At 52.5% G+C, this 27,541-nt stretch overlaps 3 protein-coding genes across 6 annotated transcripts; all 3 read left to right on the top strand.

Annotated features, from left to right (window-relative positions):
- PTCRA (pre T cell antigen receptor alpha) lies at positions 1-5,922 on the top strand. The gene is given in 5 exon segments (XM_073810198.1): positions 1-58; positions 3,364-3,684; positions 4,534-4,578; positions 5,183-5,553; positions 5,555-5,922. Coding segments are annotated over 5 exon segments (915 nt in total). The 3' UTR covers positions 5,675-5,922.
- A 3,006-nt stretch (positions 5,923-8,928) lies between these two features.
- CNPY3 (canopy FGF signaling regulator 3) lies at positions 8,929-17,513 on the top strand. 4 transcript variants are annotated; one of them, XR_012334450.1, is made up of 7 exons: positions 8,929-9,197; positions 13,007-13,130; positions 13,789-13,843; positions 13,921-14,043; positions 16,017-16,139; positions 16,268-16,492; positions 16,817-16,956. XR_012334450.1 is itself a non-coding variant. In XM_033864230.2 (7 exons), the coding sequence occupies exons 1-7, from the start codon at positions 9,023-9,025 to the stop codon at positions 17,038-17,040; spliced, it is 942 nt and encodes a 313-aa protein (XP_033720121.1). In that variant the 5' UTR covers positions 8,941-9,022; the 3' UTR covers positions 17,041-17,513. The 4 variants fall into 4 exon arrangements, 2 of the variants coding, with proteins under 2 accessions (XP_033720121.1, XP_033720122.1); XM_033864230.2 differs by having other exon boundaries at positions 8,941-9,197; positions 16,375-16,492; positions 16,817-17,513; XM_033864231.2 differs by lacking the exon at positions 13,789-13,843 and having other exon boundaries at positions 8,946-9,197; positions 13,947-14,043; positions 16,375-16,492; positions 16,817-17,513.
- Positions 17,514-20,182: 2,669 nt separating this feature from the next.
- GNMT (glycine N-methyltransferase) lies at positions 20,183-27,420 on the top strand. Its single transcript, XM_033864232.2, has 6 exons — positions 20,183-24,680; positions 25,756-25,883; positions 26,333-26,449; positions 26,595-26,737; positions 26,842-26,963; positions 27,055-27,420. Exons 1-6 carry the CDS (start codon positions 24,436-24,438, stop codon positions 27,224-27,226), a joined length of 927 nt encoding a protein of 308 aa, XP_033720123.1. The 5' UTR covers positions 20,183-24,435; the 3' UTR covers positions 27,227-27,420.
- The last annotated feature ends 121 nt before the right edge of the window (positions 27,421-27,541 follow it).

Here is a 27,541-nt window from a genome sequence, read left to right as displayed (position 1 = left end):
ATGCCTGGGACTTGGCTGTTGCTTCTCCTGGCCCTCGGGTGTCCAGCCCTGCCCACAGGTGAGCGCCCTCCCTGCATCCCTCTCTGTGCCCCGTTAGTCTGCCCAAGCCTACTCCCTCACTCTGGGCGTCCCTAGGTGTGGGAGGGATGCAGGCAGGCAGGACAGAGGTACCTGGGTCCTCTGGGGAGGGTCTCACCAGAAGCCCATCATCCCCTTCCCCATTGTATTATACCTCCCAGCTATCTTGCTCTGGGGCCCCCAAGTCCTGCTCCCCTGGAGCCCACAGTGTTGGGAAGAAGGGTACTCACCTCTCGGAGCAAGCTGGACAGGTGTGTATGATGGGGGGGGTAGCCTGGCTGTGTTGTGTTATATGGGGTGATGGGGCACGGGCAACATGGTGAGCTCCCACCCTCCTTACTGTCCAGTCTCCTACCCTCAGGGCTCAGGGTGTCTCACGTTCACTCCCAGCTCCCCCTAAAAATGGGCTCTCAGAAGTCTCAAGGCCTCAGTGACTTCCCAGTGTATTGACCCCCGACCCCGATCCCGGTCCTCCAAAGATCAAGGCTGGAGACAAAGGAGTCAAATTCTGAGAATTCCAGCTTCATCTAGAAGCTTGTGCATGTTTGCATGTGTGTGGTGGGGATAGGTCCTTGACTTTGAGTTGGGGCATCTCCTTGTTCTAAAGCTGGCCCCCAGTATGTCACCACCTCGCCCTCGCTAGGGAGATAAACCACACCCATGTGGATCGGGGAGAGCCCGTGTCGGGAGGCCTGAGCTCTGGGAAAGAAGCAGCTAGGGTGAGGAGGAGCAATCCTGGGAGGTTTCAAGGAGGAGGGAGATGCTGAACTCAGCTAGGGGAGTGTGTCTCTCTGTACAGCTGAGAAGGCTCAGGAGGTTGAGGGTCCTGGAGCTCATTGCCAGCCTTCTCTCCTCCCTTTGTTTGTGATGCCTTATCAATATTAGTATTGATACTTATCTGCCAAGGTGTTTTATATTCATGATTTTTATTCTTCACAGCAATTTTACTGGGCTGGTGTTATTAACCCCATTATATCAATGGGACAATTAAGACTCTAAATTAAGTGGACAAGTCAAGAGTCAAATCAACTCTGTCTGAGGACATGTCCCAGGCTTGGTCTACTGTGTCATGTAGCAAATCTTAGTCATCCTTCCAAGTGGGGTAGTCTGTGGGATTTGGAGTCACCGAGGTCTGAATTCAAATCCTGAGCGGGCTACTTACCGTACTCCTGCTTCTAGGTCAGTTATTTGACCTTCAAGAAATCTTTTGTGAGGGAATTCCCTGGCAGTCCAGTGGTTAGGATTCCTCTGCAGGGGGCACAGTTTTGATCCCTGGTCGGGGAACTAAGATCCCACATGCCACGTGATGCAGCCAAAAAAAAGAAATATTTTGAGAACAACCCCCCCCCCCCACCTCTAAGTCCCCACGAGATTCTACGGCCTCCCTTCCCGGCACCCTGGGGCATTTCTTTAGCCTGGCTGCACCTAACTCATGGTGTGAATTTGTTTGTAGGTTTTTTTATTTGTTTGTTTGTTTGATTTATTTATTTTTGGCTGTGTTGGGTCTTCGTTGTGGCACGCGGGTTTTTCATTAGGGTGGCTTCTCTTGTTGCAGAGCACGGGCTCTAGGCACGCGGGCTTCAGTAGTTGTGGCACGCGGGCTCAGTAGTTGTGGCTCGAGGGCTCTAGAGCACAGGCTCAGTAGTTGTGGTGCACGGGCTATTATTTTTGTTTTTTTAATTATAAAATAATACAGACGTACACTTTATTTAATTTATTTATTTATTTGGCTGTGTCGGGTCTTAGTTGCGGCACTCGGGATCTCCATTGTGGCATGCGGGATCTTTAGTTGCTGCATGTGAACTCTTAGTTGCAGCATGTGGGATCTAGTTCCCTGACCAGGGATCAAATCCAGGCCCCCTGCATTGGGAGCACAGACTCTTAGCCACTGGACCACCAGGGAAGTCCCCAGACATACACTTTATTTTTTTATTTTATTTTATTTTATTTTTTTTGCGGTACGCGGGCCTCTCACTGTTGTGGCCTCTCCCGTTGTGGAGCACAGGCTCGGCGGGCCCACATGGCTCACGGGCCCAGCCGCTCCGCAGCATGTGGAATCCTCCCGGACCGGGGCACGAACCCGTGTCCCCTGCATCGGCAGGCAGACTCTCAACCACTGCGCCACCAGGGAAGCCCCGGACATACACTTTAAGTGGGTGAATTGTATGGTACTTGAATTGTATCTAAACAACGCTGTTAAAAAATACTACAAACTTACAGAAAAGAACGGGGAATAATACAAGAAACAACCATGCATACTCCACTCAGATTAGCAAATAGTTAAAATGTTGCCATATTTGAATCAAATATTATTTAAAAGAAACAAAAAGTTACAGATACATTTGAGGCCCCTTTTGATCTCATTCCAGATTCTATTTCCTTCCCTTCCTCCTCAGAGGTAACCACTCTCTTGAGGCTGGCACAAGGTACTATAAGTATTTGTTTGCATCTGCTGTCTTTCTCATGGGACTGAGATCATTGAGAGCAGGGACAATATTTTAATTAACGTGTATCCCCAGTGCCTGGCACAGAGAGATTCACGTATGATAGATAGGTGACAGAAGGATGGAAGGATGGATGGATGGATGGAAGGAAGGAAAGATGGATAAATGGATGGATGGATGGAAGGATGGAAAAACATATAGATGGAAAGTAGAAAGAAGAGATGTAGAGGAGATGGATGATGGAAGAAAGGATGGATGAGGGACTTCCCTGGTGGTGCAGTGGTTAAGAATCCACCTGCCAATGCAGGGGACACAGGTTCGAGCCCTGGTCCGGGAAGATCCCACATGCCGCGGAAGTACTAAGTCCGTGTGCCACAGCTACTGATGGTGTGCTCTAGAGCCCGCGAGCCACAGCTACTGAGCCCGTGTGCCACAACTACTGCAGCCCACATGCCTAGAGCCTGTGCTCCACAACAAAGAGAAGCCACTGCAATGAGAAGCCCGCACACTGCAACAAAGAGCAGCCCCTGCTCACCGCAACTAGAGAAAGCCCGCGCACAGCAACGAAGACCCAACGCAGACAAAAATAAATAAATAAAAAAATTTTTTTTTTAAAAAGAAAGGATGGATGAATAGATGGGAGAATGAAAGGATAGAGGAAAGGAAGGTGGTTAGATAGGTAAATGCAAGAAGAGAGGGATGGATGAGTGGGTAGAAGGATAGATTGATGGTTGGTGGAAGGATAGATGGAAGGAGAGAAATCCAGAGGGAAGGATGTGAGATCCTGACCTGGGAGGGCAAGGACAGACCTAGCCCCCTACAAGTGCGTGCTCTCTTGCAGGTGTGGGCAGCACACCCTTCCCCTCTCTGGCCCCACCAATCACACTGCTGGTGGATGGGAAGCAGCAGACTCTGGTGGTTTGCCTGGTCTTCGACGTTGCACCTCCTGGCCTTGAGAGTCCCATCTGGTTCTCAGCTGGGAATGGCAGCTCACTAGATGCCTTCACCTACGGCCCTTCCCCAGCAGCTGATGGCACCTGGACTAGCTTGGCTCAGCTTTCCCTGCCCTCTGAGGACCTGGCAGCCTGGGAGACCTTGGTCTGTCACACTGGACCTGGGACTGGGGACCACAGCCAGAGCACACAGCCTCTACAGCTGTCAGGTGGGGACAGAGCCTGGGCCCCTGTGGTTGCTCCCTGCCCCTTTCACACACCCTGAAACCAGGATATGGTGGCAGGGAGGGCAGAATCCAGGCCATGGGGGCATGAAGGGCATCTAAGTGCCAACCATCTAGGTGATGTGATGTCTGGGGTCAAAGGAGGGTGGCTTCAGGGCCCTGAGTTCTGGGATTTGAAACAGTGATCTCATTCAAATCCAGGCTCTGATGCATGACTTGCAAGAGGTAATAATGTCTCCTCCCTCCTAGGTTAATATCTTTCTATGTATACCCAGGGTTAATATCTATATCTATATCACTCTAAATATGACACCCTGTTAGAATCAAACAATAATTAAATATTAAGTTGCTATCACTTACTTATTGTTTATTCTGTGCCAGGCACTGTTGTAAACACTTTACACTTATGAAGTAGGTCATATTATTCTCATTTTATAGGCAAAGAAAGGTTAAGTAACATGTCCAAAGCCAGCTGTTATTATTATTGACCAGATGACTTACTTTCTCTTTTTGAATTATGTTTGTTTTCTCAACCTCCAAATAGGAATGTTTGTTGAGTAAATGTACTGCCTTCCAAAGAAGGCTGCTAAGAAAATTGATTCCTTGTCTAAAAGTGCTGAGGCATCTCTAGGGGCAGGAGGACAGCCAGGAGAGAGGGAGATCTGGGCCCCTCAGAGGATTTGCTGCAGATGGGCTCAGGATTCCCACTACGGGTTCATTTGTCCATTTATCCAGTGCTCCAAGAAGAGCTGCCCTGAGCAGGGCCAGGGCATAGCACTGGGGTGGAGGGCACAGCCCATCCCAATGACTTACTCCTTTCTCCTTGACTCGCAGGAGAGGCTTCCTCAGCCAGGACCTGCCTCTGGGAGCCTCTCAGGGGTGAGTACCAGGAACCAGGACCTCAGGCCCTGTTGGGCTCTGGGCCTGATGGGTCCCCTCAAGAGGCTGCCTTGCCGGGTTGGGGCACTGGCTAGCCTGGGCCTCTGTCTACCCCTGGGTCAGGTGGGGATAGATCCTCTGACCCCAGCATAATTCCTGGACGCCAGTTGAGAAGCACAGGTGAGAGCTAGCAGAAGGGTCCTTGAAGCTCTCCTTGGGCAGCTCAGAGGGATGGCCTCAGCATCCGAGCCTTGGGAGACTCTTAGGAGTCTAGGGAGCCTCGGAAGACAGAGCGGAGGAAAGTCCCACCCCCCGCTGGATGCAGTCATGAGCCAGGTTCTACTTCCCTACCAGACAGAAATCTGAGCTGGTGTCTCTCCTCTGCAACCAGATGCTAATTCCTGCCTGGCTTGCATCGCCTTGGTTGCTGGGGAATCAAATTAAATGAAGGCTAGGAAGGTGTGTGTTATTATCACCAGTCAGAGCTGAGGTTAGACACCAGGAAGGACGTCCCCTGGGTTCCCTCTCCTCTGGTGAGCCTTCTCGCGTGCGTGGGGCTGAGCGCCAGCCTCTAGGCCGCTCACCGGCTCCTCTTCTCCCGCAGGGACCCGGGGCCAGGTGCTGCGGCTCGAGGCGCTGCGGCTGCTGCTCTTCAAGCTGCTGCTGTTGGATGTGCTTCTGACCTGCAGCCGCTTCCGCGCCCCGCCCGCCGCGCGGGGGTACCCGGCCCGGGCGCCTCGCCCTGGGGACCCCGGGCTCCCCGCCGCCCCGTGGGCGGACCACCTTCTCTTCCCGCAGCCTCCGCCACCGGGAGGATCGTCCGCAGACCCCACCGACTGGATTCGCCGCAATGATGGGTGGACCACAGGCCGACGGCTCAGCCTGTCCACCCCGCCGGCGCTGCAGCCCCGGGACGGCCGCTGGGTTCACACCCGCCCTCCGGGTCGGGATCCCAGGAGCCCTGTCTGGGAGGAGGGGGCCGCCGGTGCTCAGGGCGTGGCGATCGGGACCCGCCCTCAGTATTCCTGCCTCCAGCCTTGGAGCATTTCTCTGCGATCTGCCTCCTCCAGCTGACCCGAGCTTCCCCGGGGGCTAGGCTCCGTCTCCCCGCCTCAGACTGACGGCTTTCTGAGGGAAAAGGCTTTGTCTCTCCCATCAGATTGGAAGTCCCTTGAGGGTGGTGATTGACCCAGACACTGGGACATTTGAGGTGCTGATAACTGAGAACAATTAAAGGAGAACTTATATGACACAAGCAAATGAAAAATATTTTAGCTCCTGTCTGCTCTGGGAGGAGGGAATTTGGCAGATTTACAGGAGGCAGAAATCTGGGAAGGCTTCCTGAGGGTGAGAGCCTGGAAACTGCAGAGTGGGGCTGGGGGTTGGGGTGGATGTGGTCCCAACTCTGTCTCCTTTCCTCATCACCAGGCATGGGGCAAGGCCCCCTCCCCCTCTCTGTCTCCTCACCCTCGCCCTGACCCCTCTGAGAGGTCAGGGTGAGGAGCCCATGAACCCAGGAAGATGGGGCGCTGGTCCTGATGTGAAGTCTTGTACAGACTTGACAGAAAAGAATAGGGCCAGGAGCTTCCCTGGTGGCGCAGTGGTTGAGAGTCCGCCTGCCGATGCAGAGGACACGGGTTCGTGCCCCGGTCCGGGAAGATCCCACATGCCGTGGAGTGGCTGGGCCCGTGAGCCATGGCCGCTGAGCCTGCACATCCGGAGCCTGTGCTCCGCAACAGGAGAGGCCACAACAGTGAGAGGCCCGCGTACCACAAAAAAAAAAAAAAAAAAAATAGGGCCAGGATTCCAGAGTAATAGGATCATAACCACTGCCAAGAGCACAGATTCCAAACTTATACATTATTAATCAATTAAGGGTCATTATTCATTTGACAAATATTCACTGAGCTTCGACTCTGAGCCAGGCACTAAAGAGGTTTTAGTTTCGTTTTGTTTTGTTTCCTAAAGAGGGTTCTTGCACTGATAGAATATGAGGCTCCCACAGTGGGGTGTAACCTGTGTGTCCTCCGTTAGTCCAGCTCTTGCAGGAAACCCTGCCTTTTCCAGAGTTTCCTCTCCAGTAATCACCCCAAGAATCTCTGGGTGCATTCATGTGAATCCAGATGTCCCCTGGGGCAGTGCAGGACAGTTCCCTGGATCAATGGCCCTACTTCAGTCTTCCTTCCCCCAACGTGGCGGGGAGGAACTGTACTCTTAACACTCCCCACACACATGGCGTCAGTGACTCCCAGCTTGCCAGAGCCCCTTTGCCCTTTTAGCTACTCTTCCACGAAAACCCTCACCTCTCCTCCATTGTTCATCTCTCACCAGCCTGTAAGGAGACTCTCCCAGCTCTTTTCTGGATCCTTCAAGGAGGGACAGGGCACAACTTCTGGGGAATCAACCTGTCCACCATCCCCACAGAGCCGGCTCCTTCCCTAACACACAGAATGAGGGAGGGGTAGGCTGGGTGGGGGTGGGGGCGTATCCAGCCATAATCTCAGAATTTCTCCAGCCACTGTCCCTTCCCAGCTCTCAGCCCAGATGTTGAGCCCAGGGCTCCTGCCAAACTAATCTGTGTCTCCGTAAATGTCCTCTCAGAGGCCCTTTTGTTTATCCTGGAAGCAGGCTTCCCTTAGCTTCAGCGCTCCTACCCATCTTGCCCCCCTTCCCCCAATCCTGCCCTGCCCCAGACTCTGAATCCCCACTGTGGCTGCATTAATGTTATTTCCCAAGAGGGTTCCTGGCCAGACTCTTGAGCCTCCTCAAGTCGTTTAAAGCCTAGAGAGCATGGAGGACCTCAGGACAATGTCCTGACCCTCTACACTGTGGAATTCTACATACCACAGCTCCTGCCTATCCAAAGTGCCTTGTCACCCACACAACTCTTTTAAGCTAAGAAACTGAGATCAGGGGCTTCCCTGGTGGCACAGTGGTTAAGAATCCGCCTGCTAATGCAGGGCACAGGGGTTCGAGCCCTGGTCCGGGAAGATCCCACATGCCTGGAAGCAACTAAGCCCGTGTGCCACAACTACTGAGCCTGTGCTCTAGAGCCCGCGAGCCACAACTACTGAAGCCCGCTCGCCGAGAGCCTGTGCTCTGCAACAAGAGAAGCCACCGCAATGAGAAGCCCGTGCACCACAAAAAAGAGTAGCCCCCACTCGCCGCAACTAGAGAAAGCCCACACGCAACCAAAAATAAATAAATTAATTAATTAATTAAAAAAAAAGAAACTAAGATCAGGAAATGACAAGTCAATGGCCTGAGCATCAGTCCTCGAAAGTCTTTATAAAATAGCATAAATATCCAACCTCTAGAAAGGAAACAAGAGACACTGGAAAACACGGATTTATGGACAAAAATGGAATTTGCAGACAACCTCCCAGAGAAGCAGCCTTGGTCTGTGCGTGTCCATAGAACACTGAGCTCAGGGCCAGCCTGAAGCAGCCCCAAAGACCCAGAGAGTCCTCCTCTTGATGACACAGCACAAGGGGGTTTCACTGAGCAACTCCTTGTGCTAGGCACCCTGTTGCTGGGGAAGCGGAAGGGAAATCAATCATTCATTAGCCAAGTCCCTGCCTTGTGGGAGCTCAGAATCCAAAGAAAAAAACAATAGGCCAGAAAAGGGAGCCAGATTACACACTAAAAAGAAAATTATTGCATGAACTTTTTACAATCTGCTCAGTAAGCCTTAATTCTATTAACCCGTTTGAGCGTCGCAGGAACAGGCAAGTCTTGAACAGCAGCTAGGAGGATCACTTTGTCATCATACAGATTAAAACTGAGGCTCAGAGAGGAAATGATTTGTTCTAGTTCTCACTGGGACAAATCTAGGGTTACTGGGCCCTGTTTGAAGGCTGGGAACTCTTGGAATCGTCCAAGTCTCACCCACAGCGCCTACTAGAGTGACCGGCAATTAGAACAATAACAACAGCAGCAATAATAATAATAAAATTTAAAAACTGGTGCTCAGTTAGTACTAGCTTCATAATGACCCCAGGGGAGAAGCGACGTGCAAGGAGGCGGAGAAGGCAGTGAAGACTCTCTTTCCTATACCTTTCAGGACCAGGGCGCTGCTTCCTCTTCCCTAGCCCTGGTCCTCCAGCCCCACCCAGAGCCTCCGTTATGGGATGGGCAAAGATGTTGCCATAGGTCACTGAGGGCACCATCCGCTCTCTCATTGGCCGAGGCCGAAAAAAGCTCGTTCTCCGTTTCGCTAGAAGGCAAACCCCGAAAAGCCCATTGGCTGCCTAGTCCGCGGGCCTTCGTCGGCTCTGGGGGCCGGACGAGGCGGCCTAAAGCGGGAGTAGGCAGGAGGGGCTCCTCGTTGCCCTGGTTACGCTGAGGCACGTGTGCAGTCCCGGAAGCGGCTCCGGGAAGCTGCCTAGCTCGCGCAGCCGGAGGAAGCGCAGCCGGGTCCGCTCGGGTCGGGTCCGGCTGGGCCATGGAGCCGTTACCTGAGCCCGCGTCCCGGCCCCGGCCCGGGCCCAGGGCCCGCTGTCTTCTGCTTCTCCCCTTGCTACTGCTGCTGCTGCTACTTCTGGCGGCCCCGGAACTGGGCCCGAGGCAGGCCCGAGCAGAGGAGACCGACTGGGTTCGACTGCCCAGCAAATGCGAAGGTGAGGGGGCGGGGCTTGAGGAGGAGCGTCGGGGGATCGAAGGCCCTGGGCTCTCCAGCGGGTCTCCACTCCCTGAACCTGCTATGTGCCTGGCCCTGTGCTGGATGTTGGGGACACAGGGGCGGGCGAGAGTTCAGGTCTCAGTGCACTTGGAGCTCAGAAATCGGTGAAAACAAGCACTTATAATCGGGGTAGTAGATGCCGTGGTAGGGGAGGCACAGAACTTTGGGGGCTGGGTGAGGAGCATCTAAATCTAGCCCAGAGATGGGGGGAAAGGCTTCGTCCAGGAAGCCCTGAACGATTAGGAGTTAGCCGGGTGAAGAGAAGTGAAGCCACAGATGGAGAGGCCTACAAGCAAAGGACAAGTTTGAGGAACTGAAAAGATCCACATGACTGGTCTTGGGGGAAGAAGAGCTTGAGACGCTCCGTTTGTGCCCTCACGGCAACCTACTTTGTGTCATTGGAAGTCTCCCCCACTAGCTGTGAGCTGCGGGCAGCGACCTTGACTCAGATAGCGATTCACACAGTACCTAGTAAGCAGCCAGTAGTTGTATTTGGAATAAGTATGAGTGAAGGGGGTGGGGGCGCTGTGGGTGTGTGTGGAGGGGGGAGGAGGGTCTGAGGCCGAAGGGGTCACTCTAGGAGAAGAAGAGAGCCTGGGGGAACTTCCTGAGAGAGGGAGATTTTAGGAATATGGGAAAAGAGTGAATCCCAAAGGCCTCCCAAGGTGTGGCACTGGAGAGAGAGAGAAGGAGAGGGAGTGGGAAAGAGAAAAGAGCGCCAGCACGCAAACCAGCGATGCAGGACTGGGAAGGGCCTACCTTTTATTTCCTCCCCTCCATTTCTCAGTTTCCTCCTCAGGCCTTTACACCCACTCCTTCCTTCTCCCCTCCCTAACCCCAGCCCCCCACGAAAGTTGGCTATAAATTTGTTGCATCCTAACACAAAGCGTACAGTCGGCCAGAGGTTCCCCAAGCACTGGGAAGTGGGGGTAGTTTGGAAAGCATAATCTTTTTGTTTGAGAGATTAAAGGTGAGATGCTTCAGAGATGAGCTGACCTCACTGGTCGGCTTCCCAATGTGGATTCTAGCCTCTACTTTCTCCCCCACTGTCTTGAATAGACAGTCAGAGGGTTATGATGCCTTCCTTTCTTTCACTCTTCTTTTAGTCATAGCCAACATCTTTTGGGGGTTTCAGTTCCCCTTCTCATTTCCTATCTTATTCTAATACCAAAGAGCCCTTACTGTTTCTCTTATTATTCTCATAGCCTAAGAAGTTCACATTTCTTTTCCTTAGACTCATAATAGCACAGAGCTGGCAAAGATCTTTAGATCATTCTAGTCCAACCTGATTTTGTAGGTAATTAATAAAAATAATTTTAAAGGGATTTTCAGTCATAGGAAGGCTTGGCAAACTCCAACCCTTAGGCTCCTCTTAATCATGTATATTTACTTTTACTTATCACTGTGACATCTTTGGTATTAAATGCTGACTATCTGGCCAACAAATCCTGCCTCCTGGCTCAGTAGCCTGAGTGGAAGCGGCCTTGGCACAGAGGAAGGAGAACCTGCCCAGAAAAAAGTGGGTGGATGTGCATGAGGATCTGGGGTCTGTGCCATGAGTCTCCTCCAAGTCTGGCTCTGGGTGGGACCCCCAGAGGGGGTCTTGAAGAGGTAAGGTTTGGAAGAGTTGGGCAGCAAGGTTCTGGTTGATGGGTATAAGAGAGATGAGTTGATGGGTTCCAACCTCCGGGGCCTGGCATACTGCATGTTGAGGGTGTGGAAGGCGGGGGGCACAGGAGCCAGAAAAATGATGAGCTTGTACACAGTACAGGACAGAAGAGGGGAGGGAGCCCAGATGGTCCTGGATGGAGAGCCAGGGAGGTGAGACACCCACAATTCATTGCAGACTCTGAGGTCACTGGCTTACATTTTGGAATTTTCATGTGTTCCAAGTTCTCCAAGCCATCTATTAATGCCTATGTTATAAAATTTCACCAAACAAGCCTGCAGGGGATTTATTTGTTTCAGTAGTAAGTTGGTTTTCTACCCAACTCTGCTGTTGGTGTTATAACAACGCTGATGGCATTTAGCCTGCAGACCACGTTCCACTCGGAGACGTCAGAAGCTGCTCGAGCACCAGCACAGTCTCTCTGAGCAATATTTATCAAGGATCCAACTGATAAAGTCCAAGACTAGAGGAATAAAGAAAAAAATCCAGTACGTGATCCTCATTTTGAGTGCCCTTGTAGTCGAATCAGAGAGACACATGAGGTGACGGAGGCCCTTAGTGAGAGCATGGATCCTGCAGAGTCTCAGAATGAAATCAAGAGCAGGTGGGATTCATCCAGAAGGGCTTCCTGGGGGAGGGGGTTTTTAAGGTGAGGTTAGGAGAATGGACAGACAACCCCTGAAGGGGGACATCATGCACTTTCCTGAAGCCCCAGGCACTGCCCACTTTCAGTGGTAGCACTCCTTATGCAATGGTAATTATTTGTTTACACTTCTCTCTGCTCCATTAGACTGAGTATCTAGAAGGGAGGGACCTTCTTTCTGTCTGTGTATCCCCAGGCAGTGCCTGACACAGGAGTTGCTTAATAACTGTTCAAGGAAGCGTAAGAGGAAATGAGAAAATAAATGAACAAAAACAGTAGAAACAGGCCTGTGGGGGGAATAGAGCAAATTAATTTGGTAGGAACAGAGAGCTGGTGTTGGAACAACATATGAAATCAAGAAATAAAACAGCCATGAAAGACATTTCGGGGGGCTTCCCTGGTGGCGCAGTGGTTAAGAATCCGCCTGCCAATGCAGGGGACACGGGTTCGAGCCCTGGCCCAGGAAGATCCCCCATGCCATGGAGCACCTAAACCTGTGCACCGCAACTACTGAGCCTGTGCTCTAGAGCCTGCAAGCCACAACTACTGAGCCCGCATGCCACAACTACTGAAGCCTGTGAGCCTCGAGCCCGTGCTCTGCAACAAGAGAAGCCGCGGCAATGAGAAGCCCGCGCACCGCAATGAAGAGTAGCCCCCGCTCACCACAACTAGAGAAAACCGGCGCGAAGCAAAGAAGACCCAACACAGCCAAAAATAAATTAATTAATTTAAAATTTTTTTAAATAAATAAAAAATTTTAAAAAGACATTTGGGGAACAACTGGGGAAATTTGAATATGGACTGAGTATTAGATGATATTGGAATTGTTGTTAATCTTCCGAGTATGGTGATTTTTATGGTTAGGTAAGAGAAGGTCCTTGTTCTCAAGAGATGCGTAATGACTTGTTTAGGAGTGATGTAAGTCTACTTACTTTCAAAATGGTTTAGCAAAAACAATGTGTACATTGTTGACATCTATTATTATCACATTGCTTTATATCATATATTGGGGAGAGAGTGTGATAAATCGCTAACGACTGTTTTTTTGTTTGTTTGTTTTTACTAACAATTGTTGACTGTGAGTGGAAGGTATATAGTTATTCCTTGTACTCTTTCAGCATTTCAGCTTTTCTATATGTTTGAAAAATTTTTAAGTAAAATAAATGATTGTGGGGGTGGGGAGCAGGAAGGAGCCGGGAGGAATGAAGCCAGTAGGAATAAGGGCCAGGAGTGGACAGGGGGCAGTGGGATCTTGGAGCCCGCTTTCACCTACTGAGCTCCATTTGGTGGTCTAGTGCTAACTCCTTTCTCTGCCCCAAGCATTGACTCAACCCAGTCCCGGAGAGGCGTCCACTCGGGTCTGTTTTGCTGGGAGCCAGCTCCCGTCAAAGGCTCAGATGCACTCAGTAGGCTGTGCTGTGTCTCCTTCCCCCAGTGTGTAAGTACGTTGCAGTGGAGCTGAAGTCAGCCTTTGAGGAAACTGGCAAGACCAAGGAAGTGATTGACATGGGCTATGGCATCCTGGACCGGAAGACCTCAGGAGTCAAATACACCAAGTCGTAAGTGAAGTGGTAGGAAGGGGGGGCACTGGCCTGGTCTGCTTTGTCCCTCGAGGCATCAGCAGCTCGAAGTTCCCTTCTCCCTTCTGGCTAGGCAGACCCACCAAAGGGAGGCAGCTCTAACTGAGACCTAAGTTTGCCCACTGGTTCTATCCCCAACTAATTGTGTGGCCTTCATAAATCCCTGAATGCCTCTGGGCTTCACATTCCTCATCTGTAAAAGCAAGACTGTTGGACCTTATCAGTGATTCCCAGGCTCTTGGATTTTATGGATTAATTTTTTTTAAATATAGGATTACTGGGGAATTCCCTGGTGGTCCAGTAGTTAGGACTGGGCGCATTCACTGCCGTGGCCCGGGTTCAATCCCTGGTCAGGGAACTAAGATCCCGCAAGCCTCGCAGCGTGGCCTAAGAAAAAAAGAAAAGATTACCAACTTCTAACTTTGCCAGGTACAAATATTAAAAACAAACCAAAAAACACTTCCATCAACTACGATCATCCTTTCAAAATGAAGTGATATCTTAACATCAAACTTTAATACATTTTACTTTATTTTTAAAAAATCTACTGAATCATTTAGCTTTATTAAAAAAAACAAAAACAAAACTTCCTTCCCATAGAGCTGTTAAAATTGTGTCTCTCTGGTCTGTGTTCCAGCATTTCAGAGCCCCCCCAGATGACCTATCTTCCTTCCAGCTCTGCCTTCCCGTTGGTGAGATGTGCAGGTGTTGGGGTAGCAGGGCTGGAGGGACGGACCACTAATCCACGGGGGTGAGGAGGGGAACTCAGGCCCTCTCGTGCTGCTGTCTCGGCAGGGACTTACGGTTAATCGAAGTCACTGAGACCATTTGCAAGCGGCTCCTGGACTACAGCCTACACAAGGAGAGGACCGGCAGCAACCGATTTGCCAAGGTTGGGTTTGTGCTGGCCCTTCATCCCCACTGGGGCCAGGCTGCATGTTTAAGTGTGTCTGCTGGTCTGGGTGCCACTGGAAGATCGTGCCCTGGGAGCATCCCTCCTCGGTCTCTCCCCATTCTTCATCCATTGCTGTTGGCACCCCTCCCCTCCTGAGCGGCCTGACTTTTCAGTGGCAGTGGGCACATCCCTGATGGTCTGGGCCTGCCCACTGGGGTCCTGCCTCAGCCCCAGATAGAAATGCTCCCGGGTGGCAGCCCCCTCGGAGGCCTAAGCACTCGTGCAAGGAGAACTCAGGCTGTGTCGAATTGTGAGGGTTTAGAGGAGATGTCAGAAGACTCTTGGGGGGCGGTGACTGCCACGTCCCTCCTCTGGGCCCACAGGGCCCCTACCTGGACCTCCATCATGGTGCCTTTGTGACATTTATTGTGCTTACTGTGTACACGAATGCTTCTCTCCCTGGAGAATGAGCTTTCTTGCAACAAGGCCCATGTTTCTTTGTCTCTGCATCTTCCATGTTTGGTAGGAGAGTTGTCTCCCACATTTCTCCACCTAAGTACCCTTATAGCAAAGGAGATCCATCAGAAACCCCTGGGAAACCTAGGTGAATAGTATCAAACCCCAGAAGTCTTAGGTTTTATCTTTATAATGGGTGTTAATGTTGTACTTGGTAATAAATCCATGTTTAATTTAAAAATGTTTAACATTATTTTCCATAGCAAAAAAATTAGAACCAACCTAACCATTTACCAGTAGGGGAGTGGTTAAATAAATCAGTGTGGCCATTCAGTAGACCATTTTGCAAAGTGTAAAACGAAGAATGAGATAGCTTTTTATGAACTGAACTAAGATCATCTCCAAAGTATATTATTGCGGTACGCGGGCCTCTCACTGTTGTGGCCTCTCCCGTTGCGGAGCAACAGGCTCCGGACGCGCAGGCTCAGCGGCCATGGCTCACGGGCCCAGCCGCTCCATGGCATGTGGGATCTTCCCGGACCGGGGCACAAACCCGTGTCCCCTGCATCGGCAGGCGAACTCTCAACCACTGCGCCACCAGGGAAGCCCCAAAGTATATTATTAAGTGAAAAAGGCAAGGTGCCGAATGGTGTGTATGATACATACTGCTGCTTGTGTAAAATGTGGGGGTGGAAGAGAGGACATATTTGTGTGTATATTTGCTTCTAGTCGCGTGCATGATCTCTGGAAAGATAGAGGAGAAATAGTGTGTTGTCTCCGTGGAGAAGAATATTTTTTATGCAACCAAGAGTCCTCCCTGCTTCGCCTGTGCCTCTTCCCCTCAAGGAAAGACACAAGCCATAGGAAGAACCCGAAGCAGGGAGTGGGCCTGGATATGGGGGAGGTCACAGTGAGGGGAAAGAGCCAAGACCAACTTATTTCCCGGAAAAGGAGTATTTGTCCAAAGGGCCTGAGGGCAACAGCAGGCTTTTTTGGTTTTTGGGTTTTTGAATAAATTTATTTTTGTCTGTGTTGGGTCTTCATTGATGCGCACAGCCTTTCTCTAGTTACAGCGAGCAGGGGCTCCTCTTCATTGCAGTGCGCCGGCTTCTCATTGCAGTGGCTTCTCTTGTTGGGGAGCACGGGCTCTAGAGCGCAGGCTCAGTAGTTGTGGCACATGGGCTTAGTTGCTCCATGGCATGTGGGATCTTCCCAGACCAGGGCTCGAACCCGTGTCCCCTGCATTGGCAGGCAGATTCCCAACCACTGCGCCACCAGGGAAGCCCCAGCAGACCTTTTGGAAAGAAGGAGTGAGGGGAGGCAGGACAGGGCGTGTGTGTGGAGGGGTTGTGGGATGCAGGTCTCAAAGAGGGGAGGGGAAGGTCAGGACAAGTGTGAGAAGCTCTAGGGGGTCTTGACTTCCAGCTGGGTCCTTGGGCCTCCAGCTCCACTGGGAGAGGAGGAGGCAGGGAGAGGAAGGGTCTCTGCCTCTCATGTCTGGTCGCCTCTTCCAGGGCATGTCGGAGACCTTTGAGACGCTACACAACCTGGTGCACAAAGGGGTCAAGGTAGTGATGGACATCCCCTACGAGCTGTGGAACGAGACCTCTGCAGAGGTGGCTGACCTCAAGAAGCAGGTACGGACCCCTCGGCCCTCAGAGGCCAGCTGTGCCGCACAGAGCTGGGTGGTGGGGGGTCCTCAGCTGAGGAAGGCCACCAGGAGCCGGGGGACCGTGGTCAAGTCGTTTCACCCCTCTGGCTGCAGCCTCCTCGGGAATCAGCCACCAGCCTGGTGGGCGGCGGGGCTCAGCTGGGCTCCTCTGGGAGAAGTCGGCGCCGGGCTTTGCCAACGCGAGGCGTTGTGGTTAACAGTGCGACGTGCTGGTGGAGGAGTTTGAGGAGGTGATCGAGGACTGGTACAGGAACCACCAGGAAGAGGACCTGACTCAGTTCCTCTGTGCCAATCACGTGCTGAAGGGCAAGGATACCAGTGAGTCTGAGGGCACGTCAGCCCTCGATTGTGTTGTTTGCCTCCCCCTCAGGGGAGGTGGGTAGGGGGAGGACAGAAAAGAAATAAGAAATGGGGGCATCGTAGCATCTGTCCTCAGGGAGCTGGATGGGACAGGGTGGGGTCAAGGCCTGACGCGCCCGGTGCAGAGTAACGTGTGAATGCCTCAGATGCCCCAAAACGGGCCTGGGGCCACAACGAGGCAGAGCTGGGACGTGTTCCAGTCGCCGCCCCCAGTGGCTCCGCAGCCAGTGCTCCTCACCCAGCAAAGCAGTCTGTTGACGGTGTCTCTCCTCCTTGCCCCAGGCTGCCTGGCAGAGCGGTGGTCTGGCAAGAAGGGGGACACAGCCGCCCTGGGGGGGAAGAAATCCAAGAAGAAGAGTGGCAGGACCAAGGCCTCGGGTGGCAGCAGCGGTGGCAGCAAACAGAGGAAGGAGCTGGGTGGCCTCGAGGGAGACCCCAGCCCCGAGGAGGACGAGGGCATCCAGAAGCCTTCCCCCCTCACCCGCGGCGCCCCCGAGGAGCTCTGAGCCTAACTCCGCTCTCCTGCTGACCCAGAGCCCTGACCTGGGAGCTGGAGGATCTGGGCCCCGGCTCTGGCAGACAGCGGCACCAGGCTTCAGCTGTGCCTGCCTGGGCTGCGCCTCTTCTGCCGCAGACAGACTCCAGCCCTGGAAGAACTCAGATCAGCTGCGGGCAGCCCAGGCCGGCCTTTTCCCTCTGCCCAGCGTTCCTCTCCTGACCCAGACTTCAGGCGGGCTCTGCGCTCTGAGGACTGCCCAGGACTCCAGTGTGAACTCGGACAGGCAGGTGTCGAGCTGGGCCCCAGGACTGGGGCTCCAGAGCCCCGCACCCCCTCGCTTCTCCGGCACTGACACCGGGAAGCAAGACTGAGGCCCCAGCTCCTCCTCTCTGCACCCACCCCTCCTGTGGACACCTTGCACTCTGCCCAGCCCTCCCCAGGGCTCACAGAGTAAAAACCTTTCGGCCTTTTTTGTTTGGATTTCTGAGTCCTTTTCAGCCCCTCAGAGGGGCCTGGAGCCCCCTGTGGCTCTTTCCTGTCCCTCACCTTCCAGCCTTGGGGGCTGAGGATGGGAGGCTGTTCCCATCCTCCCATCCCTGAGGCCGAACCTGCTGACTGTGGGGAAAGCAAGTGCAGGGAGGGCCCGGGGGCGCTGGGGCGAGGGGTGGGCCTTGGGTATGCGGTGGGGCCCCTCAGCTGCTCTTGGTCTCCCCGAGCCCCCCAGGCTGGGAGGGGCCTCACTTGTGCCCTGGTACCTGGCTGTCCTCATTCCTTCCCTCCCTCCCGCCTCTCCTCTCCCCGCCACCAAGGCCTTCCCGTTGGTTGTGTAAAGTGTACGCCAGTGACCCCACCAGCTCCCGCCCCTCGTCTCCACCTCCGCCTGGCCCTGCCTGTTGGTCTTGAACCTTGTTCCCTGATGACCACACCTGACCACTCCATGCCTCCTAGCTGTTGTGCCCGGAGCCCGCAGGGGAGGGAGGACACCCCAGTCCCCCCAAAACAGCTGGTTGCACCATGTTCTCTGGGAGTAAGGGAGAAACAGGAAGGCTGGCCTCTGGGGAGAAGGGATGGGAGGCTCCGGCACCTCCTTGTCTGTCCTGAAGGCAGAGATCTGTGGTGGGTCAGAAGCAATAGTGGTGACAGCTGCGAGTAGTCAGTGCTATAACCCTGCAGCGCACTCGGGTGGGCGCTGTTAGCTCCATTTTGTAGAAGAGGGAACTGAGGCTCAAGTCACAGGACGCGCCCAAAGTCCTGTTGGCAGTGGCACAGCTGCACGCGGACCCTGGCTTTGAGACCCCAGCCCACTGTATTCCCGCAGCCCCAGGGCCCCTCTCCCAACACCTGGCACTGGCCATGTGATTCGCATTGAACTGGTTTGGTTTCTTGCCCGTAACCCATGCCCACCAACAAGTCTCTTTTAGAAGGAAAATAGGACGCAGCCCCTGCTTCTAGAAAGGAGAGAAGAGTGGAAGGTCCCGCCAGCACTGCGCCCACACCACATCCCCTGAGCACCTGCACCCAGGCTCCCTCACGCTCCAGGCTGGGCCCAGCAGGTAGGAGGGGTCACTGCTGAGGTGCCCCAGGAGGATTTTCCCAGCTTCTGGCAAAAAGGCTCTGGGGTCCCCCCAACTCGGGCTCAGCCCCTCCCCGCTCCCCAGGGCTGGGAGCACCAAGGCCATAGAGAGTGGAGCAAATTGGAAGCTGCTTCTCTGGCCCATGAGGCTTAGAACAGGCCCTTGGAGGATGATACTTTTTGGTCTAGCACCCCCCTCCCCATCTCCAGCGCTGATACTGGTGCCTGTTGAAGGGGCTGTGGGCAGAGATTCCAGCCTAGACTGTGGTCCCATCCTGGACTCTGGTCTGAGCATAGGAGGTGACTGCGGGGGTCTGGGATTGGAACCCAGGGCTGGGGAACCATTTGCAGGCCCCTGGACTGTCTAGGATTTGGTGGACAGTCTCTGACCACCCCCATCCTGTCACTAACCCACAGCACTTCAGTACTTGGCTTAGGTCTGTCCCCAGAGCTTCATTGTCCTTAGAATAGGATGAGACAAAGACCTATCCCCTTACTGGGGTGTTGGCCCAGGGGCCCAATCCCAGGCCTAGGCCCAGACCAGAGGGAGGGCAGCGCTGCGACTGCTTTGCTCTTTGACCTGTGGCTGCTGCAGGATGAGTGCCCTCACTTGCCCCCCATTCCCCACAAGGCCAGGCGTGTTGCACACTCACTGGCTCTCCACGCACCCACCCCAGCAGGCAGCTTCTCCCTGGCCCAGCCTAGAAAAGAAAGAAGGCAGGATCTGGCTTCCCAGGTTTTTCTTTTCCTCTCCCCACCACACACACAAGCCTTTCTGAACTGGATACTGCCTCCCACTTTCCCATAAGGTGAGGGGTCTGGCTGAGCTCGAGTGAACCTGATTTCAGTCCCTTTGTTAGAAACCCAATTAGAACGGGGTCTCCTACCCTCACCTGGACATGAGAGTCACTTGGATGCTTGTTAAACATACAGATGGGCCCCCGCTCATACTTGCTGGGTTGGGGAGTCTGTGCGGGTCCTAAGATGAGGCCAGCTGCAACCCACTCCACCAGGAGAAATTCGGGTGTTGTGCTAAGAGGGGCCAAGACCTCAATGAAGCCACACTGGAAGGAAGTCTTGTCCTCAGAAACAGGAATTATCAGAACCCCAGAGAGGATCTGTCTCTCTGTTGGAGACTTTTGTCATCCAGAACCACAAAGGCTGATGGACAAAGCACAAGGCCAGTTTGTTCCAGTTCAATGACAGTCAAGTCTCAGGGGTTGGGGTTCTGTAGTCTCAGAAGTGGCTGCATCGGGGCCTCTGTGTATTCGTTTTAAGGAACAGCTCCTAGGAGGCAGGCTCCTCTCTTTATTTCCAAGTTCCTGGGTGGTATTTTCATGCAACATCTTTTCGCAAGTTAGAAAGTGGTGCTTTTCACACCTTTGACTCCCCATCTGTCAGAAAGTTGTTTTAATAAAAGTTTTGTTAGAATAAGACACTTGACTGCCAGAATTCCTGCCAGAAAATGATAATAAATATACAAGCCCATGAGGTTTGCAGTTTGAATGGAAGCCCTTTAAATAAGGACACCTTGTGCAGTTCACAACTTGTCCACATGTGCACAGCAGCCCTAAATCACTTTAGTTCACAAGTATGAACAAAATTCTTCATATCTTTGATCTTGAAAGAAAAACACATTTTTTTCGTGACAGATGCATGGTCCATGCCTAACTGGTTTGTGGAAGGACTCTGTGTACTAATCCTAGCAGCAGAGCCAGCTGAATCCCTCTTGAACATCCACTGATGGCCTGGTTTGCACTATTAAGAAATTTCACTGGAATAATAATAGTAGCCACTGTTTTTTGAGTGCATGTTACTGTGTGGCAAGCACAGCTCTACATGCTTTAATTAACTCATTTAATACAGCTGTGATCCACACAAGGCCATGGATTTTTAAACACGTTATCGAAGTAAAATACACCTACAGAAAAGTACACATAAGTGTAAGCTCAATGAAGTTTTACACACTGAACACCAAAGTCACCAGCATGCAGATTGTGAAACATTATTACCATCACTCCAGAAACATCCCACACACACCCTACAAAAAGAACAGGGATTTTTGTCTACTTTGTTCACTGCTATATTCCCAGTGCTTAGTAGAGCGGTGCCCGGCACAGAGTAGCTGCTTTCCCCCCCACCGCCGGCCATACCACAGGGCTTGTGGGATCTTAGTTCCCAGACCAGGGATTGAACCCGGGCCCTCGGCAGTGAAAGCTCAGAGTCCTAACCCCTGGGCTGCCAGGGAATTCCAAGAGTAGCTGCTTAATAAATATCTGTTGAATGAACGGAGCACAGAAAGTTTACAAAACTTGTCCAGGCCACACATTTAGGAAGTGGCCCAGCCAGGTTTTGAACCCAGATGGAATGGCTTCAGTGCCCCGGGGCATAGCCTCCATGCCATAGAATCTTGCAGCCATAGCTGGTTGGCTCGTCCACCATCCTCCCCTTAGACATGGCTCTCTCTTCTAGAAAGCAGACCAGCTGCTGTCCACTAGTCTATTTATGTCTTCAGAGTTTAAGGTTGGACATGCAGTTAGGAGTGAATTAACCAAGTTTTTCTCCCTTTTCAAAGTTTACAGTTTTGTATAGCTTAAAGGAAGCTTGACCTTTAACGCTGCCCTCACGACCTGGCTTCTCTACAGTGTCTTTAAGAGGAATCCAATTTTACTCATTCTTTCTTTAAAAGTGTACTCTCCATCTATCAAGTTTATCCAGGCCAACAGAGCTTAAACTTCCGCTAAAATGGGTGTGATTCTCTACAGGAGACGTAGCTGCACATTGAGACGGGAGAAGTGGGCCAACCAGCTCCAGGGGTGGCAACGTCTCCTACCATCATTACTTTTCTAAAATAGAAAAGGTTCTCTGTCCAAAAAACAAAACAAAACAGGACACTCAAAAAGCCAGGTGTGGGAATTCCCTGGCGGTCCAGTGGTTAAGACTCTGCGCTTCCACCACAGGGGGCACGGGTTCCATCCCTGGTCCAGGAACTAAGATCCCACATGCCACGTGGCCAAAAATGTAAAAAAAAAAAAAAAGAAAGAAAGTAATGTAGCCACCATTAATTAGTGTTATAACCCACCAATGTAGGGACCAATTTTATACTCATTTGACGGGGCTTTATTAAAGCAGAGTGAGTCATATCATATATTGAAAAGGCTAAAAAAGGATCCATTGTAATAAATCTGCTAGCAGAGTTCATGTGGGTGGGTGGCATCCCAATGGTCAATCTGGACAGATAGTCAGCAGAGAAGAGTTTTTTCCAGCGGCTTGGACTAGAGTTTGGAAATTGGCATCCCTCCTCTGAGCAATGTATTTCTACCTGTTCTGAATCAAAACAAAACCAGCCAGAATGTCTTCCATTTGTAGTTACTGTGTATACATAATTCACAATTCTAAGATTTTCATGTGTCCTCAAATAGGTATAGCCTTGGAGTTTGTCCAGTTGCAGCCATGTTCCCAACCTAAAATCTCTTTGCAAACATATTATACATTTGGGGATGAAGAATTTAGTCTTTTCAGCCAGTTGCAAATAATAAGCATTGCATATTAAAAATAGCACCTTATTTTCAGCTAAGTCAAACTGTAAATTGATTTATATTCTGTGACCTTGTCTTCCATGGCCCAGGGTTATCTAAATTTGGGTTTGGGTTATCTAAAATTCACATAGAGTAACCAAGTAAAACAAAAGGCGGTTTTGATATATTTCAGTGGGTAGAAGACATGGACAAACAATTTAGCAATGAAGGACTGCCATTACTTGGTACATTTTGGTGGTAATTAAAGACGATTACAACAATTAAATACAATTTTCTACCCAATGAAATACCAATGAATAATATCTTCATGTAGAGAAGGTTGAAACAAACATTTGTTTTGGGTGACAGCATCAATTAATAGAAAAATTTCATTTGGAAAATAATTTCATCATAACCATCCACATGTTCACTCTTTTGAAAAACTGTGGGAGCATTTTAAATGTTCAGAGCTTGGGGAGTGAGTAAACAGGTTGCAGCACATCCTCTCAGTGTAGCCAAGAAATGCTTAAGGCCAAGTAGTTTATGGTCAAGAGAAGAAAATATGCTTTTGATAGTTAAAAGCAAAAACAAAAAAAAAAAAGAAAAAAGGCCCATGCAATTCCATGTGAACTGTGATCTCGACTTTTTATTTCAATGCCTCTGGATGAGAAAGAAATCAAATAATTACTAACTTCAGGACAAAAATCTTGTCTTTGAAATGAAAAGCACGTTTAGAAGCTATTCACAACCTATATATTTTTTTAAAAAGCTAAATTTACCACCAGCATTCATATTATTAAAAAAAATCATATTATAGACTCCCTAGCACAGTGTCTTTCTAAGCCTGTAGCCAAAGACCTGTCTGTAGGGTCAGTGTGAGCACAGACTCCACTGCTTGGGCATGGGCAGGCCCATTTGAGGTCGTCTGTGTGTTAAAAATAGAAAGGTAAGAATGATTACATATCTTTGGGGTTCCTCCAGCTCCCGGATCCTATAGATGGTAAAAGGGGGAGGGGATGGGGAGGCTCCTTTGTTCTAAATTCCATACCTCCGCTTTTTCTGAAGCCAGAAGAACAAAGACAGGTGGGGAAGGCTGTTCTTGCTGTCTTGGGCTTCCCTGGGTGGCATCATTTTCCTGAATCCACCTCAGTCCAGGGTCTTGTCCCAGGAAGAGACCTTCTGCTTTGGGGAGGAAGGATGGATGTACAGTAACCAAACAAAACGACCAATTTATGAAGTGACAGTGAGCAATATGATAGCAAGAGCACCAAACACTCCCAGCCCTGACCCTGGACTTCACACTCTGTGGGCACCTCCATGAAAAGCAGTTGGTCTTTAGAAGGGCGCTTGGTTGGAGAGGAATTGGAACCAGACTTCACCTTAGGCAACTCAAAAAAAAGCTTGATGCCTCACCTACAGGACAGAGGAACACCTGCCCCCAGGTGGGTGGAATGATTCCTTGGGCCAGGACTGCTCCTGGACTTGAATGGCCAAGCCAGGCCATTTACCCAGATACTCCCCATTCCTTCCTTCCCTGGCTGACCAGGCCCTCCTTCAGCTGGACAGGTTTTTTTTTAAGATTGATTTATTTATTTTTTTGTCTGCTTCTGGTCTTAGTTGCAGCACGCAGGATCTTTGTTGAGGCATGCGGGGTCTTTCATTGTGGCGTGCAGGCTTCTCTCTGGTTGTGGCGTGCGGGTTTTCTCTTCTCTAGTTGTGGCGTGCGGATTCCAGAACGTGTGGGCTCTGTAGTTTGCAGCAAGCGGTCTCTAGTAGGCCTGCGAGCTCAGTAGTGGTGGGCTTAGTTGCCCTGCAGCATGTGGGATCTTATTTCCCTGACCAGGGATCGAACCCGCGTCCCCTGAATTGTAAGGGGGATTCTGTACCACTGGGCCACCAGGGAAGTCCCTGGACAGTCCTTCTTTAGATACTCGAATACCTTTTTTTCCCTGCTAGGGAGGGTCCAGCCCTGGGCGCCCATCTCTGTGGACTTAAAGTTTCTTTCCAGCTTGGGGCGGGGGTGGAGCGGGCACTCTCACTTCTCCCCTTTCTCCTGGCCCTTCCTGGGCCCTCCTGCGACCTGGGTTAAGTGGGCAGGGGTCTGGGAGGGTCCCTTCCCGCCGAGGGATCGGCCAGAGGGCCGGATCTTCAGGCGGGCGAGAAGGGCTTGTCCAGGATTGCCAGGCAGCGCCCTCCCCGCGGCCTGAGCAGCCGCGGCCCCGGGCCCGGAGCCCAGCAGGGGCGTGTCCCCGTGCTCACCTGCCATTGGGCAGGTGGGGCAGCCGGAGCTTTGGCAGGGGCCGTATTATAAATGCGGAGCCGGTGGCAGCGGAGCAAGGGACGTCGCAGAATGGTGGACAGCGTGTACCGGACCCGCTCCCTAGGGGTGGCGGCTGAAGGGCTCCCGGACCAGTACGCGGACGGAGAGGCGGCGCGCGTGTGGCAGCTCTACATCGGGGACACCCGCAGCCGCACCGACGAGTACAAGGCCTGGCTGCTCGGGCTGCTGCGCCAGCACGGCTGCCAGCGGGTGCTCGACGTGGCCTGTGGCACTGGGTGAGCCCGGGCAGGGGCCAGGGGACCGGAGTGAGCGGGAGCGGGAAGCGGGGAGCGGGGAGCGGGTGGTGGGGGACCGGGGTGAGTGGGGACCCGGGGCATTGGGGCGACGGAGTTGGCTCGGCCCGGGCAGCTTGATCGCAGGACCATGGCCGGGCACGTCAGGGCAGCCTCCTCCGCCGACCCTGAGCCGGGCGGGGGCGCGACGCCAGGGCCAGGAATGAGTGTTTGCCCAGGCAGAACAGGCAGGGTGAGGCCGACGATGGCAGGACGGGGCCCAGGAGACCCAGGGTGAGAGCGAGGGTGTGAGCACATCGGGTGGGGAAGGCGGGTTCAGGAGGGCGGCGCAAAGGCCAGGCTTTGGGGCCACACCGACGGAAGCTCTGTTCGGGCTCCAGCGCTGCAGCGTTCACACTTGTTCGACATGTGCCTCGGCCAAAGGACTGTGCCAGGTGCTTTTGATACATCAGTTTTTAAAATCCTCACAAAACCCCATGAGGTAAGAAGTGATATCCATTTACAGCTGTAGAAATTTGGCCTCAGAGAGGTAAAGGTGGAGAGAAGATGCGGACCCAGGTTATTTAGGGTCTGACCTGTGCTCTGAACCACCATGCTGGGAGTTCCCTGGTGGCCTAGTGGTTAGGATTTCGCACTTTCACTGCCGAGGGCCCGGGGTTCAACCCCTGTTGGGGGAACTGAGATCTCACGAGCCTTGTGGCGCAGCCAAAAGCAAAAACAAAAAAAATCATGCTATACTACCTCCTGTGCTCAAGTTACCTAACTTCCAGGAGCCTCAGTTTGCCCCATCTCTCAAATGGGGATGACACCATCTACCTTACTGGATTGCCATAAGGATTAATGCACATTTGTAGAATACCTGACTCGGTGCTAAAACAAAAAAGAAAAGTTGCTACCGGGTTCTCAGTAACAGATTTGCCAGGTCAATTGAGGTCAGTGGAGAGAGGCTGGGGACAGGATATAGAGGAGACGGAAGTGTCCAGCACAGGGTCTCCTCCTTGCGTTCCCAGGCCCCCCTGACTGCCCCTCTCTGCCTGTCATCCCTGGTCCTGCCCAGGGTGGACTCCATCATGCTGGTGGAAGAGGGCTTCAGTGTGACAAGCGTGGATGCCAGTGACAAGATGCTGAAGTATGCGCTTAAAGAGCGCTGGAACCGGCGGCACGAGCCTGCCTTTGACAAGTGGGGTACGTGGGTCCAGCCAGGCGCCCTCAGCCCAGCCACCAAGGACACGGTTCTCTCTGCCCTGGGCTCCTTTAGCTCCTGTGGTGGGTGTTTTGTTTTCCTCAAGGGAGACAGTAAAACCACTGTCATTTCCCTGAAAAGGGAGGCTTAGGCACCAGAATGAGGTATTGAGTACGAGGGGCTAGTTTTAATTATGTTTATAGTGTCTTGTCTTTCCCCCAAATAAAAACCCGTAAGCACAGAGCCTTCCTTCCCAACCATGGCTTCCTCCTCCCTGGGCCCCTCTTCCCCTTCACCCTCCATGTCCATAATGATCCCCTCCCCCTGACTGGATGGGGAGTCCCTGTGTGTGCCTTAAAGGGGAAACTGAGGCAGGACTCCACTTGGTGGAGGTGGGTACTGCTGGTACCATGGTGCCACCCTGATCCCTCTTCCCCTTCCCGGCCCTCAGTCATTGAAGAAGCCAACTGGATGACTCTGGACAAAGATGTGCCCCACCCACCACGGGGTGGCTTCGATGCTGTCATCTGCCTTGGAAACAGTTTTGCCCACTTGCCAGACTGCAAAGGTGAGAGAGGATGTGGCCTTGGGCATGGACACTGCTTTGAACTATATCCTTTCCATGCCCCTGGGGAGGAGAAAGATGGGAGGGAGACTGGTGCTGGGGGCCCTGAGCAGACGCAGCCTCTCTGTCCCTGGCCGGCGGACTTCAGGGGACCAGAGTGAGCACCGGCTGGCCCTGAAGAACATCGCGAGCATGGTGAGGTCAGGGGGTGTGCTGGTCATCGATCATCGCAACTACGACCACATCCTCAGCACAGGCTGTGCACCGCCAGGAAAGAACATCTACTATAAGGTGGGGCCCCTGGGGGAGGAGCCGCCCAGAGAGGGAGGTGTGGTACTGGGGTCCAGGTCCCATTGGTAGTTGCAGAGGCTAACGCAGCTAACCACCACCTGCAGAGTGACCTGACCAAGGACATCACAACATCAGTACTGACGGTGAACAACAAGGCCCACATGGTGACCCTGGATTACACGGTGCAGGTGCCAGGGACTGGCCAGAGCGGTTCTCCTGACCTGAGGTACCCACCTGGCAAGGCAGGGGGGTGGGGGGGGCGGGGTGAGGGTGCTGAGACCACCAGTCCTCATGGTTGGTCGGGGGCTCTGTTGCAGTAAGTTCCGGCTCTCCTACTACCCTCACTGTTTGGCATCCTTTACGGAGCTGCTTCAAACAGCCTTCGGGGGCAAGTGCCAGCACAGCGTCCTGGGTGACTTCAAGCCTTACAAGACGGGCCAGGCCTACATCCCCTGCTACTTCATCCACGTGCTCAAGAAGACAGACTGAACAAGCCCTCAGCTCCCACAGCCCTCTGCCCAGGCGCTGCCAGGCTCTGGGGAGGAGGGACCAGTAGTCCCACACCAAGCCCAGCCCCCTCCAGTGCAGATCTTGGGGGTGTGGGGAGGGGCAGACTGCAGCTGGGGGACAGGGATTTGGGTTCAGGCAGATGGAAGGCTGAACAATATAGTTTATGCCTTTTTCAGGTCCTGTATACCTTGTGTTTGTATCAGAAGGATCAGGCTCCTGCGGTGCCCACCCTGCCCTCCCCTGAGTTTACTCCGCCACCGGCTTCTCCACGCCAACCTTTTCGACCACGACACC

This window comes from Tursiops truncatus, chromosome 10, assembly GCF_011762595.2.
Source record: "Tursiops truncatus isolate mTurTru1 chromosome 10, mTurTru1.mat.Y, whole genome shotgun sequence".
Lineage (NCBI taxonomy): Eukaryota > Metazoa > Chordata > Mammalia > Artiodactyla > Delphinidae > Tursiops > Tursiops truncatus.
Note: the sequence above shows the minus strand (reverse complement) of the source record. Positions and strands in the feature narration are given on the sequence as shown.

Coding starts and splice junctions, on each gene's coding strand:
- CNPY3 (XM_033864230.2), top strand. CDS start 9,023: ATGGAGCCGTTACCTGAGCCCGCGTCCCGGCCCCGGCCCGGGCCCAGG. Junction 9,198..13,006: donor ACTGCCCAGCAAATGCGAAG/GTGAGGGGGCGG, acceptor TCCTTCCCCCAG/TGTGTAAGTACGTTGCAGTG. Junction 14,044..16,016: donor GCAGCAACCGATTTGCCAAG/GTTGGGTTTGTG, acceptor CGCCTCTTCCAG/GGCATGTCGGAGACCTTTGA.
- GNMT (XM_033864232.2), top strand. CDS start 24,436: ATGCGGAGCCGGTGGCAGCGGAGCAAGGGACGTCGCAGAATGGTGGAC. Junction 25,884..26,332: donor GCCTGCCTTTGACAAGTGGG/GTACGTGGGTCC, acceptor CCCGGCCCTCAG/TCATTGAAGAAGCCAACTGG. Junction 26,738..26,841: donor GAAAGAACATCTACTATAAG/GTGGGGCCCCTG, acceptor CACCACCTGCAG/AGTGACCTGACCAAGGACAT.